This window comes from Callorhinus ursinus, unplaced genomic scaffold (assembly GCF_003265705.2).
Source record: "Callorhinus ursinus isolate GAN/ISIS: 27379988/994484 unplaced genomic scaffold, GSC_fseal_2.0 scaffold18, whole genome shotgun sequence".
Lineage (NCBI taxonomy): Eukaryota > Metazoa > Chordata > Mammalia > Carnivora > Otariidae > Callorhinus > Callorhinus ursinus.
The window spans coordinates 11,331,131-11,352,615 of NW_027397080.1; the positions used below are offsets into that span (position 1 = coordinate 11,331,131).

General features: G+C 48.0%; 1 protein-coding gene across 1 annotated transcript in view; it reads left to right on the plus strand.

The window, feature by feature from the left end:
* The window catches only part of CSMD2 (CUB and Sushi multiple domains 2), a 598,617-nt gene that overhangs the window by 378,660 nt on the left and 198,472 nt on the right, over positions 1-21,485 (plus strand). Inside the window, exons 14-19 of the mRNA XM_073902955.1 lie at positions 1,250-1,576; positions 5,884-6,078; positions 16,793-16,931; positions 17,955-18,142; positions 18,898-19,086; positions 19,300-19,416. Coding sequence (XP_073759056.1) covers positions 1,250-1,576; positions 5,884-6,078; positions 16,793-16,931; positions 17,955-18,142; positions 18,898-19,086; positions 19,300-19,416 — 1,155 coding nt within the window. The remainder of the gene's footprint in view (positions 1-1,249; positions 1,577-5,883; positions 6,079-16,792; positions 16,932-17,954; positions 18,143-18,897; positions 19,087-19,299; positions 19,417-21,485) is intronic.

The window sequence follows — 21,485 nt, forward strand, 5'->3', positions numbered from 1 at the left end:
AATATGTAATAGCTATAATCGGAAGTATACATATAATTTTATGATCTACTGTTTTACTTAAAATGATGCTTAATGTTCTTCTTTCTGCAGGGTCGTATTTATCACTTTAATGATTTTGTTCAAACAGCATCACATTAAAGGCTATAATTTACCTCATATTATTAGGCTGGCATATAGGTTGTTCACATTTTTTTTCTCTAATAAAATTATGTCACTATAAACATCTTTGTCCATGCGGCTCTTTTTCTTCTGAATTAATTCCTAGAGACTACGGAGTCAGAATATTTGAATAGTTTTGTGGTTGTTGATAAGAATTCATATCCTCCCTTCCAAAAGGATTATATCAACTTTACTCTGCAGCTGGCAATAAATACGTATGAATTTCCACGAAGCCTCAACAATATTGGGCTGCGTATTTTTTCTTTATTTTCTTTTACTAGTGAAATAGACTGTGTTTTCATTTTAATTCTATTTTCTCTCCTACGAATCCTGTGAGCACACTCTTTGCTTATCCTGGTGATGTTCTTATGCAATTATAAAAGCTCTAATTTAATATTGATATTCACCCTTTGGCATATTTGTTGCAATTTTTTTCGTTCTATTATTTTCCGTCTTAATTTTTGTTTAGTGTTTGCTTGTTTGTTTGTTTTTCCACTTATAGCATTTCCCTTGCCTCAGCCTTGTTCCAGGGTCTGTTAGTCACTGGCGTGAAAAGGGTTTAAAATAAGGAATTCCAGAAGAGTGAGTCCTTAGGATAAACTAGGAGAGAGAACAGGAAGTGGGCAAGGCATGGAGATGAGGCCACCATCACCCCTCCCCCATGGTTCTTCCAAAGCTTTGGTCTCTGAAAGACAGTGTTTACCCAACACCTCCTTAGCATAGTTATGTAGCTTTGTAGCTTTCAGGTTGCCCAAATCCCCAGGGTATACCTATCATAATGTTTAAAAAGGAGGAATGGACTTGGGTGTCCTGACCCTGGTTACCACCCAGGGAATCACCAGCAGCTAAGAGGACCAATTCCACCCGCCATGTCGGCAGTTGGTCTGAGGGTCCCTTCCCAGCACCACGCCCAGCATGGAACCCAGCACATCTCCCTCCTAGAGCTCAGAGCCCAGCCAGTCCGGCCCAACCCTGGTGTTAGTTTCTTTCAATTGCTGTTTAGGCCAAGGAAATGCTCCCCACACCAACCCCTGATAGCCCAGGCAGAATGCCGGGACGCGCACTGACCTCCACGGCTCTTCTCTTGCAGTTTCCTGCTTCTTCAACTTCACCAGCCCCTCCGGGGTCGTCCTGTCACCCAACTATCCAGAGGACTACGGCAACCACCTGCACTGTGTCTGGCTCATCCTGGCCCGGCCCGAGAGCCGCATCCACTTGGCTTTCAACGACATTGACGTGGAGCCTCAGTTTGACTTCCTGGTTGTCAAGGATGGGGCCACGGCCGAGGCCCCGGTTCTGGGCACCTTCTCAGGAAACCAGCTCCCCTCCTCCATCACAAGCAGTGGTCACGTGGCCCGTCTCGAGTTCCAGACTGACCACTCCACAGGGAAGAGGGGCTTCAACATCACCTTTACCAGTGAGTCCCCACTCTGTCTCCAGCAGACCAACCCTCGGAGTACTGGCCTCTGAGCATGGTGGAGGGTGCCCCCGTGGAGGAGCATCAATGTGGGTGGGCCATGGGGGGCCCCCGGCATGGGGCTCCAGCATGACTGGAAAAGCCGAAAGTGCTGGCTGCTGGCCAGGGTGCTCTTTTCAGTGGAGTCACTCTCTTTTGAGCATTTCTTTCCTCTAAGGGCAAAATGTAACATCAGAGGAGCCCAGGACCTCATGTGTTCGTCCCACCCTCCCCCTCCTAGAAGGCCCAGGGAGCACCGGGGAGGGCCCCCGGGAGAGCAAGCCTGTGTCTTCCTCTCATTGTTGCCCATCCCTCTCAAGGGGCTCTCCCTGGTCCTTGAACACCTGCTTACTGTTGACTTCAGGTATTCCCCGTGGGCTCACACTTCGCCTTGCCCAGTTCCCACCGCTGCGGTCAAATCGGAAACGAGGGTCCAGAGCAGATTTCTGCTTGGATCTGAGGCTTATTAGCCTTGTTGCTGGGGCACTTCCTCATCGCCCCTCTCAGGGCCACAGTCCAAAAGCTGTCACCTCCAGTTCAACCCTGGGTCCCTTCTCTAGAAGGAGCCTGAAGCTAAGTGGAAATTCTTTGCATTTCTGTGTCTCCTGGGGCTATCGTGAGGCGGGGGAGGAAGGCCAGAGCTCGGAGACCAGAAATAGAAAACTGCCAAAGGTAGCAAGAAGTGCTTCTCGGGTCAGAATAAGCTGTAGACCCAGTGAACTTAGCCAATGGCAAATAGTCAAATTTGGGCTGAAGTTGGGCCTGCCTGAACCATTCACCAGATCCACTTCCAGGGGCTGCTTGTGAAATGCAAGCCCCCAGTTCCCACCCCACCCCGTGCATGCAAACACTCACATAGTCCGGTGCTTTTTGACAGAACAGATCTCCTCCCAGCCCCCACCCCTCTCCCTTGGCATAGAGGTCTTGCTTCTTTGTCCCACCTGTCCCTGGAGTCTAGTTGAGATGGGGCCGTTGGGGACCTCAGATTCCAAGGAACCACCCAGGCTCAAGCCCTCTCCCAGCATTCCCTTCAGCACCTTCTTCAGGGCAGTGAACTTGCTAGAAACCATCAGTCTCCTCAGGGCACGCCTCTTCCAGGGCGTACCTGTCCCCGCCACCCACAGTCAGGCAGAAGCAGAACCCAGCTCCATCTTCCCTAGTCTTCCCAGTCTAGCACTGTGCTCTAGCTTCTAGCTGATCTATCCCCATCCTTGCCTTACCATGAGATCATGAGCTCTGGGAAGGTGGGGGGATGTATACTTAACCTTCTTATCCCTTCTGCCCAGCACAGAGTCTGGACCTGGTAAGGATCAGTAAATGTGTATTGGATGGAAAGGTCCATAAGTGATTAATGCCCTTTTTTCCTGCTGGTGGGAACAGAAAGAGGGGTGAGAGGTATCCCAGGGGGCCCACCTTCCAGGATAGTGAGGGCTGGGAACTCTGCAGGTTCAATGTAGGTGTGGACATCAGTGGGCAGCCTGGGACAAAATGGCTACTGAGTCTCCCAGCAAGACCAAATCCTAGGAAGTGCCCACTTTCCAAAAAGCAGCAAGTGCTGAGTCCTTGGTGGGGAGGGGAAAGGGGAGGCAAAATGCAGGGACCTGGCCTAAAAGAGGATCGAGCCTACCTAGCATTCTTCTCCAAGCCTTATCCATCAGCATAAAAATGATACACATTCAACACATTACATACTCAACAAACAGGGCAGGTCAAAGAAGTACTAATTACCACCCAGAATCCCCCTCACCCAGAAATGGTTCTTGCCAGCCTTTGCTGAACACTATTGCAGACATCAGATATTTCTCTGTGCATTTATAGAGATAGTGGGGGGATAAGTAGACATAATTGTTTTAAATTTGGGCCGTGTTGCTAAATCAGAATCCCTAAAGGGGTGAGGCCCTGTAATCTACATTTTTACAGGCTTCAGAGGTGATTCTGATGTAGCTGGTGAAATAGTAGTCCACAGACAAGTGTCTGGGAACTGGGACATAAAGCTCCTCAGTCACATGCAGGTGATGATCATCTAGGCTGAGCCTGAATCTGCCCAGCGTGGGGAACTCACTTCCCAGACAGCTAGCTTCTCCATAGTCAAAGAGCACTGGGTGCTTTCCCCTCAGGCTGACTTGAAGCCGGTGCCCCTGGAACAAGGATCAGTGATCCCATTTTCACCCCTAGCACTCCTTAGAGTAAAGCTAATCCTTCCTCCATGTGGGGCATTTGGAACAACGATGATGGCAGCAGCTGTCCCCCGAGCACCTGCCGTGTGAGCACCTCTGTGGTCATCACCACCGGCTGCTTCAGCAGAAACATCAGTAGCTAAGCTTTATCTACCCCTTCCACATGCCAGGAACCTGACGTTGAAAGGCCCTTGACTTAGAGCTTTTGGGCCCTGACATTGGAAGTAGCTTCATATTCCTGCATGTAGGCATGCCTGCGTGTAACTGATCAGATTTTTAAGAGACATGTCTGGACTTCTGGGCCCCAAGCACCACTCTTCTTCCCAGGGCATCTTCCTATAAACTTTTTTTTTAAAGATTTTATTTATTTATTTGAGAGAGAGAGAATGAGAGATAGAGAGCAGGAGAGGGAAGAGGGTCAGAGGGAGAAGCAGACTCCCCGCTGAGCAAGGAGCCCGATGCGGGACTCGATCCCGGGACTCCAGGATCACGACCGGAGCCGAAGGCAGTCGCTTAACCAACTGAGCCACCCAGGCGCCCCCCAGGGCATCTTTCTAAATGTCAGGGCAACCTCACATAGTCATCATTCCTCATGAAGGAAGGTGGGGAGCCTAAAGTCTGGGCTGACCTGGGCTTTGCATTTCAGTGGGAAGGGTGTTGGGGCATCCGCCGAGGGATCATCACAATCATCTCTGCATCACATGCTCCCGTGGCTCGCCTTCAGTAGGAAGGGTCTCCAGGTTTGCAGGTCTCCTGCCTCCAGCAAGATCCAGCAGCCTCTGGGGCCCTTCTGTCTCTGGTTGGGCAAGTGTTTAAATCACTAGTGAGGGGCGCCTGGGTGACTCAGTCGTTAAGCATCTGCTTTTGGCTCAGGTCATGATCCCAGGGTCCTGGGATCGAGCCCTGCGTCAGGGAAGGGAGGAAGCCTGCTTCTCCCTCTCCCACCTTCCTGCTTCTGTTCCCTCTCTCGCTGTCTCTCTCTGTCAAATAAATAAAATCTTTTTAAAAAAAAATCACTAGTGAATTTCAGAGGCTTGCAAATTGATTTCTTGATTTAAAGTGGCACCCGCCTGCAGAGCCAGGGAGCCTGGTCTCCTGGAAAGCTGCGTCCTCACAACAGCAGGGATGCAGATAGGGTGTGGCTCAGAGACTTGAGCTCCAGAACCGTGGCACCCTGATGGAGGCAGGCTGGGAACGTGCTCCGTGGAGACGGGGTGGGAATGGGAAGAAGGCAGTGGACTCATATTCAGGGAGTACTTACCATCTGTCAGGCGCCATCCCAAACATTCTCCACTTTCAAATTCATACCAACTTTCCTTTTATTTCTATCCCAAAATGACCCTGCTGGGGAAGTACGGTTTCCATTTTATAGGTCAGGAAACAGAGGCTCAGCAAGATTACATAAATTGCCCAGAACCGTGTAACTAACAAGAGGAAAAGCTCAATTAAACCCGCAAGTGCTCTCTTTCCTCTGCCCCCTTCCCACTGCATTATCAGTTGCCTGGACAGAGCGAGAGGCAGCCTGACAATACACAAGGAAATGAAGGAAATGGCTTCAGACAGGGTTGAGTCCAGGGCACCTACTTTATGATGCTTAGTGTCTATTAGTGTCACAGGACTTGGAGTCCAGCTCATCTGCAACATAAACGATCCCATAACTGTCTGAAGTTAGGGAAGTGTGGAATGGATGTGACAGCAGGAAGTAGCTCTTCTCCTAAGCCATGCTGAGCCTCAGTTTCCTCATTTGTAACCTGGGGTAATTATGTCTACCTCATGGAATCATTATATGATATAAATGAGCTGACATGAGAAATACTTAGTTCGCTGCCTGAGCTCGATATGTTCATTAGGTTGACATTGAATCAGGTGCTCAGGAAGGTAGGAGATCAAGTTTAACAATCACCTGCTTTCTGCCCACTGTGGCTCACTGGTTCTGGGGCATCTGGCTCTGACTCCAGTAGGGTGGGTTCTTGTGGAAGTGATGGGGTCTAGGATTGCCTATCGTAATTAAGCTTATTTTCTCTGGCGGCGGGGGGGGTCCATCTGCATGCCAGTTCTGCCTAATCCCGTCCTTGGCCCCCATCCACACAGCCTTCCGACACAACGAGTGCCCAGATCCCGGCGTTCCAGTGAATGGCAAACGGTTTGGTGACAGCCTCCAGCTGGGAAGCTCCATCTCCTTCCTCTGTGATGAAGGCTTCCTCGGGACTCAGGGCTCGGAGACCATCACCTGCATCCTGAAGGAGGGCAGCGTGGTCTGGAACAGTGCCGTGCTGCGGTGTGAAGGTACATGCCTGCCGGGGCTGGGGGCCGGGGCTGTCGGCCAGAGCAGATGTGGAGGGGGATGAGTGGCACAAGTCTGCACCATCCTTCCTCTTCTCCCAGGACGCAGGCCACCCTCTCGCCCTCACACTGGGACAGCAGGGGCTCTATAGGCCGACTTCGCACAGAAACTTGAATTGTCACCAGAGATTCATCTGGAGAAATGCTGGTTTTTGATGGTCAGGCGTCAAAGCCCCCTCTCCTTTCAACTGAGAACTCTCTCAGTAACACAGCTGTTAGAAGCCCTGCTTCCAGCTCCTGTCCCAGGGAGCTCTGGGGCCCAATGCATTGGCAGCAGTTTGAAGGCTCGCAGACTGCCTGGCACTCTCTTCTGCACGTGCTCATTTCCCCCAGTTCCCTAGGACGTCTCCCCGCCTTGGCTTTATGCTCCTAGTAAGGCTGCCTCTGTGTCCTTGCGGCTGGTCTTCAGGAGGCTGAAGGCAGACCGGCCAGAAGAGACACAGCTCGAAGTAAGCACAGGGTTATTACGGTGCTCCCTCAGTCCTGCCTGGCCACACAGAATAGGTTTTGTCTCAGGCTCAGAGACCATTCATCTGTTCCAACAAATTGCAGGCATTTAAAACCCAGATGAAGCTTCCTGAGGGCAGGAAGCATGCCACGTCTGCATCCCAAGCCCAGGGCCTGCCCCAGAACAAGCCCTCAGTAAAATTCGTGAATAATGGACGCAAAGTGAGCAGCCCAGCAGCCCCTTGGAGGCAGTGACGGCAGACGCGGAGGCAGGGGCTGCAGTTCTCTATTTTGGGGAGCCAGGAAGCTGCTTCCTCTCGTTTCACATGATGGACAGAGGTGGAGACCTAACTGACCTCTCCCCATACCCAGTCCCCAAACCCAAATCTGAGCACCCTGGCCAGCAGGTGGGAAGGACAGGGGAGGAAGGGGAGCGTTAGGCCAAGCACTCACTGCCCCGGAACCGATGGGGAGGGGAGGGGAGGGGAGAGGAGGGACCCTGACCACTCAGTGCACGTGGCAGAGTGTCTGGGGTTAAGGTGGCCTTCCAAGTCCATGGAATCCTGGCAAGTCCTCTTTTCCCTCTGAGCCTCTGTATTGTCCAGCTGAAAACAGAAGGGAGGGGACAAGAACAGGTACATTATAAAGGGCAGTTCCTGGCATAAAGCACTCAAGTTGGTTTGCTGTGCTGCCACTGGGTTGTAAGCTCTGTGAGGTTAAGAGATCCTCCTTGGCTTCACATCCACACAGCTGGCAAATTGTTAGACTCTTAGATGCTCAGCCGATACTGGTTGATGAATTACTGAATGGATGAATGAAGGAAAGACCTTTTAATTAGGTTAGTCTCTCCCTAATGGCCTCCAGAGCCTGCCTCCCACCAGACTGCCCTTTGCCTTCACCCTGAAATTTATCATCTGAGTCACCCTGGGCAAATGACTTGGCCCTTTCGTGCCTCAGTGGCCCCATCCATAAGGTGCGATTAACAACGGCAACCTCCTCACGGGGTCATTGTGAGCACGCACTGCCCTTGGAGCCGTGTCTGGCAGAGAGGCAGCGATCAGTGAGTGTTGGTCATGAGCATTATTTTAACCCAGTTTTAACCATTTCTTCATTCGGAGCAATCAGATAAATACCACTCTACTTCATGGGATCAAGTGGTACTCTTCCATCCTTCCAAATGCCCGATTGGGATCATGCCATAAACGGACTATTTTCTGCCCTCCAGGTTCCCACAATGGGGTCCACACAACCTCATGGCCATTTTCCCCAGTGGAGTGGGCTTTTTTGGAAATGACATTCTCAGCTGTGGAACTAGTAGGTGAAGTCACTCCATCACTGGCATCAGTGGGGTGATCATGCGTGTGTGATCGTGGGTGAAGCCCATGACCCTGCAAAGCCACCATGCAGAGCCCAGGATCTGGAGGACTGTCCACTTTTCCTTCAGGCTTCCCCTCATTCTTCCTCATTCTCTCCCCTGACCTCTTTGGTTGTCCTTGTCTTGGTCCATCGCATCCAAGACACCTGTCCTGCTGTCTCTCGCTCACCGGATCTGTCCCTTCTCCTAATTCCTTTTGTTCTTCAGGGGCCACCACTGGACCACGCTGTTGGACGCTTGGTCTCACCACCATTTCATTTTTCTTTACCAGTTCCCTGACCTTTGGACCTGTCTGCCCACCAAGATTCTCTTGTGGGGTAAAAGCCCAGGCTCTCAGTGCCTCCGAGCCTGTGGGGACTCAGTCCCAGTGGAGCTGACCCCCCCGAGGAGGCACCAGGGCTTAGTAATTACAGACCCCACTTCTTGGCATGACCCGCCTTCCTGAATCGGGGGCTCCTATACTCTAGTTCCGCCAGTGCACTGAGATACTCGAAACCACGTATGAGTGCATAAGAGAATTAGACTCACTGTTTCAGGGGCAAAGTCCTAATTTTGAAATTAAAACTGTCCCATCCATTCCCTCGGGAGGATGGGGAATGCTGAGGTTGGAGGACAGCAGGCAGCCAGACATAGGGAGCAGCCCATTGGAGAGACCGTGAACTTGGCACAGGGGAGAGCCTGCTCAGTTTCCTCAGAGGGCTGGGCATTGGCCCCTCCGTGGCTCCTTTCCCCTGTGTCCCAGCCTCGGGAGAACCCTGCTTTGTAATCAGTATCTTTTGTCTTTTCCATTTTTTCTAGTTTTGTTTTTGATTAAGTATCCCCACCTTGTGGACAATTAAATGCAAAAGCTAATGGTCTTTTAAAAAATCTTTTAATATATGCTAAGAGCCACTTAGCTTTTGAGAGGCTATAATGGGACAAGGGAGAAAATGGCATCTTCTCCTAAATTTAGAAAGAAGGATGATCATCTCGTTGCTCGAAGGCGCAAGTCAGCAAACTTTTCCTTAAAGGGCCAGCTGGGAGGTATCTTGGGCTTTGTGGGCCATATGGGTCTCTACTCAACTCTGGCACCGTTAGGCAAACACAGCCATAGACAGCACTTAAGTGGATGGGCTGGATTTGGCCCCCAGGCTGTAGTTTGTTGACCCCTTATCTAGAGAACAGAGGACATAGGGGATCCTTATGCTTAAAGTCAGAAATATCTTTAAAAAGCCATCTAGGCAGTGAAGGCATCTACACAGGCATGCCTGGTTATCCCTCCCCCATTCACCTCTTCCTTGTCTTTTTTCAGGAAGAACCAAGTAACCATACTGCACTGGGATAAGTATTTTACAGGTGTCCCTTCATTCCAGCCTTGCACCAGGTAGGAAGCAGGTGTAGTTGTGGTCCCCACTGGGGCCCGGAGAGGTTAAATCACTCACCCAGGGTCCTCCCAGCTTGTCAGTAATGGAGCCAGAATTAAAACCCAGACCCTTGGCTACACTGTTTCTGTATTTTTCTGGAATTGTTTCACTACAGAGAATATCATTTCAAACCTGTTTATGAAATACTTCCAAGCATCCACAAGTAGCATAAAAAGCAAGTTTCTATTTTCCTATCCCAGTAGAAAATTAAAACAAAAGGAAACATAGTGCCTATTGCAAGAGACAGAGAAGACAGGACACCACATGGAAGCATCAGAAATTGACAGCATAAAACAAAATGACAGCAGTAAGACAAATATCAGTTATGACAGTAAAGGTAATTAAACTCCCTATTAAAAGACAAAGAATCTCAAACTGGGTTTAAAAAAATATGCTGCTTATATAAGAAATACACGGGGGGGAAGGAGATAAATTATCTACAGTGAGTGTGTATTCTCATTTTTACAGTAATACTTGGTGGTTGTAAAAAATTTAAGCAATACATAAGTGAGATAAAGTTCAAAGTGAAAATTCTCATTTCCCCATCCCACTCCCTAGAGGAAAATGGTTTGACTGTTTGGTGTAAACACATCCACACTGTTTTTCTCTGTGTGTATACCAGATGTGTTACTTTTATAATCAGAAAATTAAAAAGTCCTATAAAAAAGACAGAAGGCCAGTTCTCCCCATTCCCACAAGAGGAATCCAAGCAATAGTTGTAGCTCATTTAGGCCTCCAAGGAAGAAGTAAGGGTAGTTACTGAGTTTCTAACATTATCTCACTGAATCTTCTTGGCCACTCTTGTGAGAAAGATGTTACCCTCTAAGCACTAGAAAGCTGCAAACCAGCGAGGTCAATTGACCTGCCTGAGATCCCACAGCTGGTAACAGTTGAGCATTTACTATGTGTTAAATACGAGGCCAAGTGCTTTGCGTACGTTGTCCTTTTGAATCCTCATGACAACCCTAGGAGGTAAGTACTGTTACGGTCCTCATTTCATAGATGAGAAAGCTGAAGCACAGAGTAGTTATGTAACTTGCCCAAGGTCACACAGCTAAACGAATCGGAGAGTCAGGATGCCAGTCCCAGTACTCTGATTCCACACCACCACTTTGAATCCCCCGAGGAGGTCTGACTCCAGAGTTCACTCCCCTGTCATGCCGCCACAAAACGGTAGTGTAGCAGGCCACAGGAAGAGGCTTTCCCGACTTCTGGTCATTCACACGGGACACCTTGTCACCTAAAACCCCTCTGGCCCATGTCCACCCACAGTGGCTATAGCAACACAGGCCCTGGAGCCAGCCCGCCCGGGTGTAAATCCTGGCTCTGCCACTTCCTAGCTGTGTGTTTCTGGACCAGTTAGCTAACCTCTCTGTTCCTGTTTCCTCCACTCTGAAATGAGGCTAATACCCGTCCCCACCTTATAGGTTGTTGTGAAGGTGAACATTCAGGAAAAGCAAAAGTGCATGTAAATCGATGTCTGGCTCATATTCTTGTGTCCCATCACTGTTCCCAATTGCTCCTGGCCTGACACAATGTTAGCTTCCATCCTGGAGAACACCAGGCCCTCACCAGAAGCCCTATGTATTAGTCATCTCATGCCATTGTAACAAAATACCGCAGACTGGGCGGCTTAAACAATAGAAATTTGTTTTCTCTCCATTCTGGAAGCCGGAAGTCCAAGGTTAAGGTGCCAACCGGTTTGGTTTCTCTTGAAGCCACTTATTCCTTGGCTTGCAAATGGCACCTTCTCGCTGTGTCCTCATGTGTGCCCATCCCTAGTGTCTCTTCCTCTTCTAAAAAGGACACCGGTCCTATTGGATTAGGGCCACATCCTAATGATCTTATTTAACCTTCATTACTACCTTTTTAAGAGCCCTAGTTCCAAACAGTCGTACTGGGGCTAAGGCTTCAACCTATGAATTTGGGGGGACACAAATCAATCATAATACCTGGTCTTCTACCTTTCAACCAGTATTTCATTCCTTCGACAAGGTATTTATTGAGTACCTGCTGTGTGCCAGGCACTGGGGTAAGCACAGGGTCCCTCGTTTTTCTTATTCCTCTATTCAAGGCAAGAAACCTCCCTCTTTTCTTTCGTTGTGTGTGTGAGTGTGTACGGAGTGTGAGTGTGAGTAGGTATGAGTGTGCATGTGCTCGTTTCCTTTTTTTGACCCAGAGTGGAAAATTTCAAACAGAATAATACACCTATGTGCCCACCGCCCAGCTTCACCAGTTACAAACTCATGGCCTATTCTGTTGCATTCACACCCCTGCCTATGGCCCCTGCCACTGCACTTTAGGATTACCGGGAAGCAAATTTCAGGCAAAATATCCATCCACAGCATTTTAGTGTGTATCTCTAACAGATAAAAAGAACTCTTTATAACATAACTGCAATGCTACCATCCTAAAAAAAATAAAAATAATCACTTAATACAATCAAATTTCCACTTTATTTTATTTATAAAGATATTTTATTTTAAAGATTTTTTTTTTAAAAATCAGAATCCTGCTCAGGTGTACTCACTACAGGTAGCACATATGTGTCAGTTCATTTAATCTGTGGACCTCTATGCCCACCCCTTGTTATTTTTTGTGGAAGAAGCCAGGTCATTTATTCTGAGGTGTCTCCTGCACTCTGAATTTTGGCCACTATGTCCCTGGGAGGTTGTTTAACATGATCCTCTCTCTCTTGTATTTCCTTTAGTTGGCAGTAGGATCTAAAAACCTAATCAGATTTAGGTTCCATTTTTCGACTGGAATATTCTACAGGCAGGGCTCTGTGCCACCATCAGGGATGCATAATGTCTGGTTGTCTCTCATTTGAGGATGTTAGGAGCCATAGATGGGATTGCAAAATGCCCACATGCTATCATTTCATCTTCTTTTATAAGCTGGAATACTTTAAGAAGACTCGCCCTTATCAACTATTTGGTTACCCTGAGGTATAATTCATGAAGGAAAGGCAGAGAAAAACTTAATTATTTTCCTTTATTCACAGGTTTTTATTCAATGAGTTAATTCCCTGACATCTCCTAAAGTTGAACATTTTAAAATATCATTACGGTTCAGTGGCTTTAAACATATTTTATGTATTTAAATCCATTGCAATTATCACTCTAACCAACACTCCAATTGTCCCATTGGCCAGTGGGAACTTTCTGAAAGTGGTCCAACCTCAATTTGAATATTTTCTGTCCCTGACCTGGAAGCAGCTGTTTCTCCAAGGAGCCCTGGTCCGTTTTTGGTGGAAAATGATATTGAGAATCTGGGCACTGGAGGTAATTATTCCTATTGAGTTGGCCCTTGTCTCTAAGGCTTTTCAATGAACAGAACTAAAGAATTGTTTTTTAAAGATAAAGTGCATAATGGGTTCATTTCATTTCAGATGTAAGAATACTTTCTTTTTTACTTTCTTGATGTCCTGTCTGTACCTGTGTTCATTTCTGCTGAAAATTCCAGTTTCCTACAACATCAGCACAATTTCCCATTCCCTACTGCATATCCAAGACTCAGAGGATGATACAACCACTACCGACATCAGTGTGATGACTGACAATGGTTTAAGTTGTTTTACTTTCTATTCCTCTCGTTCCTAGATCCTACTAAGGATGGCTATGTTTTAAAATCTCTTTCGCCAGTTTCTTCATGTGTGATTATGCCACCAACTGATATAGTCCTGTATTCATTTATTTCACTCTGCTTTTGAGTTTTGAGAAACTGCTTATCAAATTTAAATCTTCCTTTTTAGTTGTGAAAAATATTTACATAACTCCAAACTTAAACCTCTAAAAGAAGATACATTCTGAGAAAGTCTAGCTTTTATCCCTTTCCTCTCTACCCTGTTCCCTCCTTTCCATAGATAATCTTTGAGTTTGGACCTCACTCTTTCATCCAGTTGTTAATATGGGTCAATATATGTGTGTGTCTCCCACCCCTCTCTTCAATAAGTGGAACCATACGATTATTTTTTACCTCTTTGCCTTGCTTTTTTTTCACTTACTAATATATTCTGGGGACTACTCCAGGACATTATATAGAATATTCCTCATTCTTGTTTATAGCTGCATCATCCATCTTGTTGATTATTCCAGTTCATTCAGTCAGCTCCCTATTGTGGAACATTTGGGCTCTTTCCATTCTTTTGCTACTATAAATCATGCCGCTTTGGATAGCCTTGTACATATATATGTCTTTTCGTGGATTTGCAAGAATATCTTTGGGATTGAGTTCTAGAAGCAGAATTGCTGGGTCAGAAGGTGAATGCATAGGAATTTTTGCTGTACATTAGCAAACTTCCTTTTACAGGAATTGTGCCATTTTGCATTTCCACCAGCAAGGTACTAGAATACCTGCTTTCTCTGAGCCTCATGTGTCCTTGAACTTGGATTTTGCCTATCTGTTGGATGAAAAATATTTTCTCATTGCAGTTTATTTATATATATATATATATTTCCTTAGAGTGAGGTTGAGCATCTTTTCAAATGTTAAGGAAACATTGCATTTAGGACCCTTCCCTACTCCTCCCTGCCTGACAACTGTCTCCATGGCATGTGAAGATGAACCAGAGAGTGTGAAAGACTGAATGCATAGAGAGGTCATTTGAGCAGCACATGAGCAGGAGAAGAGATGAGCCAGCCAAGGCAATAAAACAATACAGCAGAGAAAAACAAAGTGGTGACCAAAGGCAGGATTTGGGTTTCCCTGTCTGGAGATTTTAGATACGGTTTTGTTGTTGGTATTTGTGCACTGAATGAAGGGCAGCCTAGACAGAAAGTGACAGTGTGATCTACAGTTTTCTGGAAAGTAAGTGAGGAGATCACAGCTCACAACCCAAGAGGCTGGGCCTGTGCTGAATTGAAGCCAAGAGAGAGTCCCTGCTTCTGCAGAGGCTCAGACCTGCATGGGGACCCCGGGACCAAACAGTAGCCGCCCCCCCCACACACACACACCTCCAAGGTCTTACATGTCTGTCGGAGAAAGAGAGGAATGTATTAGCAGATTCAATGAGATGCAGAGATGGATCTTGAAAACTGGGGTTACCCAGGAAGTGACAATACGCATGTGCAATTCACTCTCTCAATGTTTGATATAAATGCTGTGTTATTACTTAATTTCTCCATGCCTCAACTTATTGAAAATGGAGTGATAATTCCCACCTATAAAATGAGGATAACAATAGCATCTGTCTTTTAGTGTTGCAGCTGTCACAAAGATAATCCTCCTTAAGTCCTGATGTGCAGTAAACTCTCAATCCCGTGAGCTCATTGTTACCAGCGGTGGCTGAAATACCACTATGTGCCACAGGGGGGGGTTGGAGACAGAGGTCTTGAAGTGAAATCCCAGCTCTCCTTTCCTTATTTCTTGATCTAGTCTCTTAGCCTACTTATCCTTAGTTTTCTCATCTGAAAATGGGCATAATAACTGCATAAGTGTTGTATGCCTTTAAATGAAATAATACACATAAAGTAGAGCTGTCATTGGTATGAGTTTCTACTACCAGTATTACTGTTCTTATCTCATGTTAATTAAACTCCCTAATGTATCACAAGAATGCCTGACAATCAGAATGCCTAGGTGGCTCAGTCAGTTGAGCCTCCAACTCTTAATTTCGGCTCAGGTCATGATCTCAGGATGGTGAGACTGAGCCCAGTGTCAGGCTCTGCGCTCAGCAGGGAGTCTGCTTGAGGCTCTCTCTCCCTCCCCCTCTGCCTCCCCCAACCTTCTCTCTCTCTCTAAAATAAATAAATCTTTTTAAAAAAAGAATGTTGACAATTATTTTCTATCTTTCCAAGAAGTTCATAGAATTGAGAGAGGAAAGGTGCAGTATATCTGATTCCGTTTTATGAAACTGATTACCTAGAGAAACATACAAAAAACTGCAGAGACAGAAGTGCTGGGTAGCTCTTTATTTCCTTCCTGGTCTTGTTCAGGGCATTTTTGGCATCTGATAGCTCCATAGTAAGGGATTCCAAAGGGCGCAGGGGCACTTTGAAAACTGGGAGGCTGCTTAGTTTAGGATCTCTGGACTTACGGTGTCTTCCCAGGTCCGAGTCCAGGCTCTATCACTAACTAATACAGGGCTAGTCGCTGCACCTCCATAAATCTGTCTTAGCTATAAAACGGGGAGGATAATAGCGCCACCCTTGCAGGATTTGTGTTCTGTGAAGAGTGAGCATGACTGTCCCGTGTGAGCCCGTGAGTGGCAGTGGTGGTGACAGTGGCCACAGCGTGGGTGGCGGCTGTTACCAGCATCCTCCGCATCGGTCCTGGAGAGGGACCGGGTGGGCGAGGTTAGACTGCATTAACAAACAAGCCCCAAATCTCAGGGGCTTAAAAACAGGAGTTGATAGCGCACACAGACTGCCTGAGCTGCATGTTTAACATTGGTCGTCAGGGGCCCAGCCCCTGAGTCGCTTAAAGGTCCAGCCCGACGGGACTTCCATCTTGACACTTGCTCTCACGGTCGATGAGGCGGAAAACTGCAAATCGGGTGCCAGCGCGTTTCCCCGTGGGCGGGACGTGCGCCACTACTGTCTCATGTAATTGGTCAAAGCGGTCACGTGGCCTAAGATAACTTGGAAGGGGTGGGTGATGAAATCTGACCACCTGTCGGAAGGAGGAGGACTGGGCTCGCTCTGATGAGCGCCACAAGGGCCAAGGGTCCGGCTGCGGGAAGAGGCGGTGGTGAGGGAAGGATGCCGGTGGGAACGGGAAGCTGAGGGATGCGCAGAGAGAGACCAAGGGACTGAGAGCACAGGCGGGGCAGGATCAGAGGCATGTCTGCACCACCCAGTGTTTTGTGGAGTCACCTGCCATGAACCACTTTCATTCGCCCTTCCATCCCTTCATGTATTCATTCAGGCAATAATTACTGATTTCTGGCACAGAGGGATAAGTGTGTGCCAAGCTCTAGGCTAAATGTTGGGGATTCCCAATTGCGTAAGACCATTAACAGGGTCCCTGCCCTCAGGGAGCTTACAGTGGAGCAGGTCAGGCCGGCGCTCTGAGCTGAGCTTTGGGGTCTGCCCACTATCCAGTGCCAGAGCACCTGGTGCCAGGTTTGAGGAGGTGGCCCAGTCTCTGCTTTTGCCACAAGCCTGATGGTTGAGCGAGGAGAACAAAGGAAAAACCAGTGTGACCCAAATATTAGCTGTACTTCAGCCCTTCTAGAATGACAGAGGACTTGTTTAAAGGATTATTTTTATTTCTCCCTTCTGGCCTTTAATAAAAGTCCAAATGATGTAACTGAGCATGTCTATAAAGGTCCCAATAGACAGAACTCACGGTTTATATAGTTTATGTAATTTTCCATAAAAAAAAGCAATACTTGTTGGCAGATACATTTTATAGACAGAGTTTTTATTTGTTTCTTCATTTGTTTGCCCCTTCCCCCAAGAAAGCTGCTTCTCTCCTTTCTGTCCCCCAGCTCCCTGCGGTGGTCATCTGACTTCGCCCAGTGGCACCATCCTGTCTCCGGGCTGGCCTGGCTTCTACAAGGATGCCCTCAGCTGTGCTTGGGTGATTGAAGCCCAGCCAGGCTACCCCATCAAAATCACCTTTAACAGGTGCCTGCAACCACAGCCTTTGAGAAAGCAGAGCCGGGTGGGGGGGTGGATCTCTTAGGAGTGGTGTGGGAGGAAACCTGGGTTTGAGGGTGGAGGACCAGCACCTTTGCTGAAACGTCAGCAAAGTCAGAGAAGACTGGAGCAAATTGCCGTGGGTGGGGACAGGGCACATAGGCTTCGCCCTTGGCCTTGGTTTCACCTCAGTAGTGGGGTTTGTGTTGTTTATGACCAGAGGAGTGAACAGAAGGCTGGGGTATCACTTGGGATGTCAGAGCCCTTCTGTCCCCCCACCCCCAGTGATGGAGAGTGGGCAGATAGACACCATCAGATGTTGAAGCAGGCATTGGCATCTGAGGAACATAACTCTGAAATTTGCAGTATGGGAAGGCAGCCTTCCTGACCTCTGACCCAAATCCTGCTCGTATGCCGCATTTCCCGCTCACATCCCAGGGTGCCTCTTGGATGGGGAAAGTAGTCACACAGATATGAACAGAAGCTTCTTCCAGACAAAGCATCCATGACCTAGAGTAGCACTGTTCAGACTTTTCCATGAGAGTCGATAGTAAATATTTTAGGTTTTGTAGGCCACCTGTGGTTATCTGTTGCATATTTTTTGCTTTTTAAAAACATACCCCTTTATAAATGTTAAAAACCATTCTTAGCTCTTAGGCCATACAAAAACCGGCTATAGAACAGATTTGGCCCTGGGCTATAGTTTACTCAGTTCTGGCCTAGAACGTTCTGACTGCCCATGAGGCTAGTCATCGTGCCCCTAAGTCTTAAGATGAGTCTGGGCCCAGACCGGACTGAGAGAGCGCCCGGCCATGGGGGGGGGGGGGGGGGGCTAAATGCAGCGGAGAAGGCCCTTCCCTATTCCTAGTGAACGTGTGCAAATTGTATTAAAATGTCCCAGCCTGCCAAAATCTGGCTGTTCTGAAGCCCTGGGTCAGGCAGGGCCTTTTGTCATTTGCAAATTAATAAGCCTCAGGTTTCTCAAGAAGTCTACATTCCCATCTTCGGTAGATTTAAAACGGAGGTCAACTATGATACTCTGGAAGTTCGAGATGGACGGACATACTCAGCGCCCTTGATCGGGGTTTACCATGGGACCCAGGTCCCCCAGTTCCTCATCAGCACCAGCAACTACCTCTACCTCCTCTTCTCTACCGACAAGAGTCACTCGGACATCGGCTTCCAGCTCCGCTATGAGAGTGAGTCTCGGCAGGGAGGAAGATGACAAGGTGGGCTGTGGGGGGTGCAGGGACCCAGGACTGTTCCAGCAGCGGGCCCCCAACTCAGCCCCGTCCCCATGGCTTCTTCAGTTAGGCTGTGCTCCTGGGGGGCACTCTCCTACTTTCAGCATCTGTCAGAGCCCACGGGAGCTCAAAGGGGAGCCTTTGGAAACAGTGGAAGCTGATGACCTGCACACATACAAAGCCTCTTCTACCTGGAGGTGATTGGGTGCCACCATGCCAGGCTCTCAGGGCCCAGAGGGTCTGAGGGTTGTGAGGTTGAAGTGTGATGGCATCTTCTCACCCTCACCCTCCCTCATCCCCTTCTGTATCCACCTCTGCTGCCTCAACTGAACGAGATGGATGTCATTTCCATTCCTTGTAGACCAGTAGAGAAAGTGACGGTTGAGAGAGCTGAGGGCAGCCCCATGTTCTTACTCATGTCTGTATCCCTAAGACTTAGCATGGTGTCTAAACCATAGTGGATACTCAACTTATATGAACTGAATGAACAGATGAATGGACACATACTAGAATCAGCTTGTTTTCTCTGACAGACAGGTCTTCAAATAACCCTCTCAGCAGATAGTGACAGCCACACTTGACGCATGGGTAAATGACAACTTCACCTTTCTGTAAATCAGGGTTCTCTCCTCCCTCCCTTTGTGAGCCAGCTGGGGTCTTTCTGTGGTGATGGTTAGCTGTCTGTTCCAGCTGTGGGCTCTCTTTTCCAGCTATAACCCTGCAGTCAGACCACTGTCTGGATCCAGGGATCCCCGTAAATGGGCAGCGCCATGGGAATGACTTCTACGTGGGCGCTCTAGTGACCTTCAGCTGTGACTCAGGCTACACGTTAAGTGATGGGGAGCCCCTGGAGTGTGAGCCTAACTTCCAGTGGAGCCGGGCCCTGCCTAGCTGTGAAGGTGAGAAACACCCCATAAGGGGGTGCAAGGTAGTGGATTCCTTTCCGACTGTGCAAGACCAGGAGCTAGAAGGGGCATTGACTCTCCCACCCATCAGTGAGGGTTGAGAGGAGATGGCTCCCAGGCTCCCAGGAGGATTGGTTGGGGCTGGGGGTGTGGGGGTGGGGCTCCCCGGGCCACTCCAGTCTTTCACCACCATCTTTACTCCCATAGCACTCTGCGGTGGCTTCATTCAAGGCTCCAGTGGGACCATCTTGTCACCAGGGTTTCCTGACTTCTACCCCAACAACTTGAACTGCACCTGGATTATCGAAACATCCCATGGCAAGGGTGAGTGGTTAGGCCTGGAGCAAGTATTGGGATGTGACGTGGCCAGGGCCCCATGTTCCTCAGGTCAAGGTGGCCTCAGTGGGGATCTCCCTATGTAGTGACCCCAGGGCTTTGTCTGAATTTTTCTAGTCAACAGGAAAACTCCCAGAAGCTTCCCATCTCTTTGAACCATAGAATATATTCCATAAATATTTTTAAGAATCTAACCCTACATAATGATGCAGACATCTTGTCTAATTGCTCCCCACAAGATGGCACCACACCTTCTGCCTAAACACCCCCAGCAGTGGGAAGGTGGCCAACCCATTCAGCAAATGGGCACCTGCTGTCATTTTTTGATAGATCTGACCCCTCCTCATAGCCTATGAAGTGTTCCTGGAAGTCTTTTCCTTGTTCTGTGTCCTGGAGGTACATAAGATCCATCTGCCCCCTCTCCTCATGTTCACTCTTCAAACACTGGACCCATGAACCTCTTCTTACATAGCACAGCTGTTCCTCAGATGCCATGTTTTCACATTCCTCATCAGGCTGGACTGTTACCTCAACTTACCCTAACATGAATAATCTTTGGAAATCCAAGTTCAAAGTAAGGGTGCTGGTTAGAAATAAACAGGAAATAATATAGTCTTTGATTCAAAAAATGTATATTGAATAATGCCACCCATGCGGCAGACTCTGGGGCTGGGAATAAACAGAAGCCAGGCACATATGGCTTCTATCCTCAGAAGCTTATTCTGAAGTTCATCCAGGGTCATCGTTCTTAACCCCTCCGCACTGTAGCAATATATATTAATGCTTAGTGACCTTAGCACCTTAGAGGTTTTGATTCTCCACGTTGGAGGTGGAAAACAGGCATCTTTGATTTTAGAACACTTCACTACTAAATCTGATGCATGCCCTTGAATGAGAACCTCTGATCTAGAACAATTAACATGTAGAAAAGCCAAGAAAATATTTTAAAAGAAAGAGTAACTAACTCTTCCAGATAGTAAAATGTTATTGGCTAAAACAGTTTAAACCATGTGATACGAGTATCGGAGTGGACACACAAACCAGTGCGGGTGTAGGAAGGTCTAGAAGTAGAGTCCTGTGTGTGTGCACGCGCATGTGTGTGTGTGAGTTTGTGCCTGCACACACATGCACACTCATTTATGTGTGTGAGAGAGACAGTTTGTAGTATATAATTAAAGTGTCATTTCTAATTATTGAAGAGAGGATGGATTATTTAATAAATGGTTTTAAAACAGTGGACTTAAACACTTGGGAAAAAAAGAAAAGAACCAAACAGACCTCCTGCATTTAACCACATAAATTCCAGTACTAGAAGAATATGTAAATCGAACCTCAGGTGGGGATGTACTATAAAGACTAATACTAAAAGCAGAATCCATAAGGGCAAAGACTATAAAATTTGATTAAATAAAACTTTGAGTGGATTTATGTAAAAAAAAAGGCCATAAAAATTTCAGAGGGTGGGGGGGCGGAGGAAGGTGGCAGAGGAGTAGGAGAGCTGGATTTCGTCTGGTCTCAGGAATTCAGCTGAATAGGGATCAAACCATTCTGAACACCTACGAACTCAACAGGAGATCCAAGAAAAGAATAGCAACAACTCTCTGAACAGAAAAGCGACCACTTACTGGAAGGTAGGACATGTGGAGAAGTGAATCTGAGGAAATATTCGGGAGGATAGACGGCGGGGGAGGGGGCCTCCATCAGCCGCTTCTGGCAAGCAATAGAGCCATGGAGCACAAAATCGGAACTTTGAGAAGTCGGCTCCGCTGAGGGACGTCGCTCCAGGGGCTAAGCTGGGGGTGGAACCCTCATGGGACAGTGTAGTCTCAGGACCCTCGGGGTCACAGAAAGACCGGGGGTGCCTGAGTGCGGCAGAGCTCCCAGGTATCGGAGCGGGGAAGCCGGCTGCAGAGACGGAGCCGAGGCGCGGGCTCTCAGCTTGGGGTTGCCATAAACTGTGATCGGTGACAGTCGGGGCACTGCGCCTCCAGCAGGGACCCAACAAGCAGCAGAGCCGGGGAGACTCCCCTCCCTCCCCCAGGAGGAGCGGCGCAGGA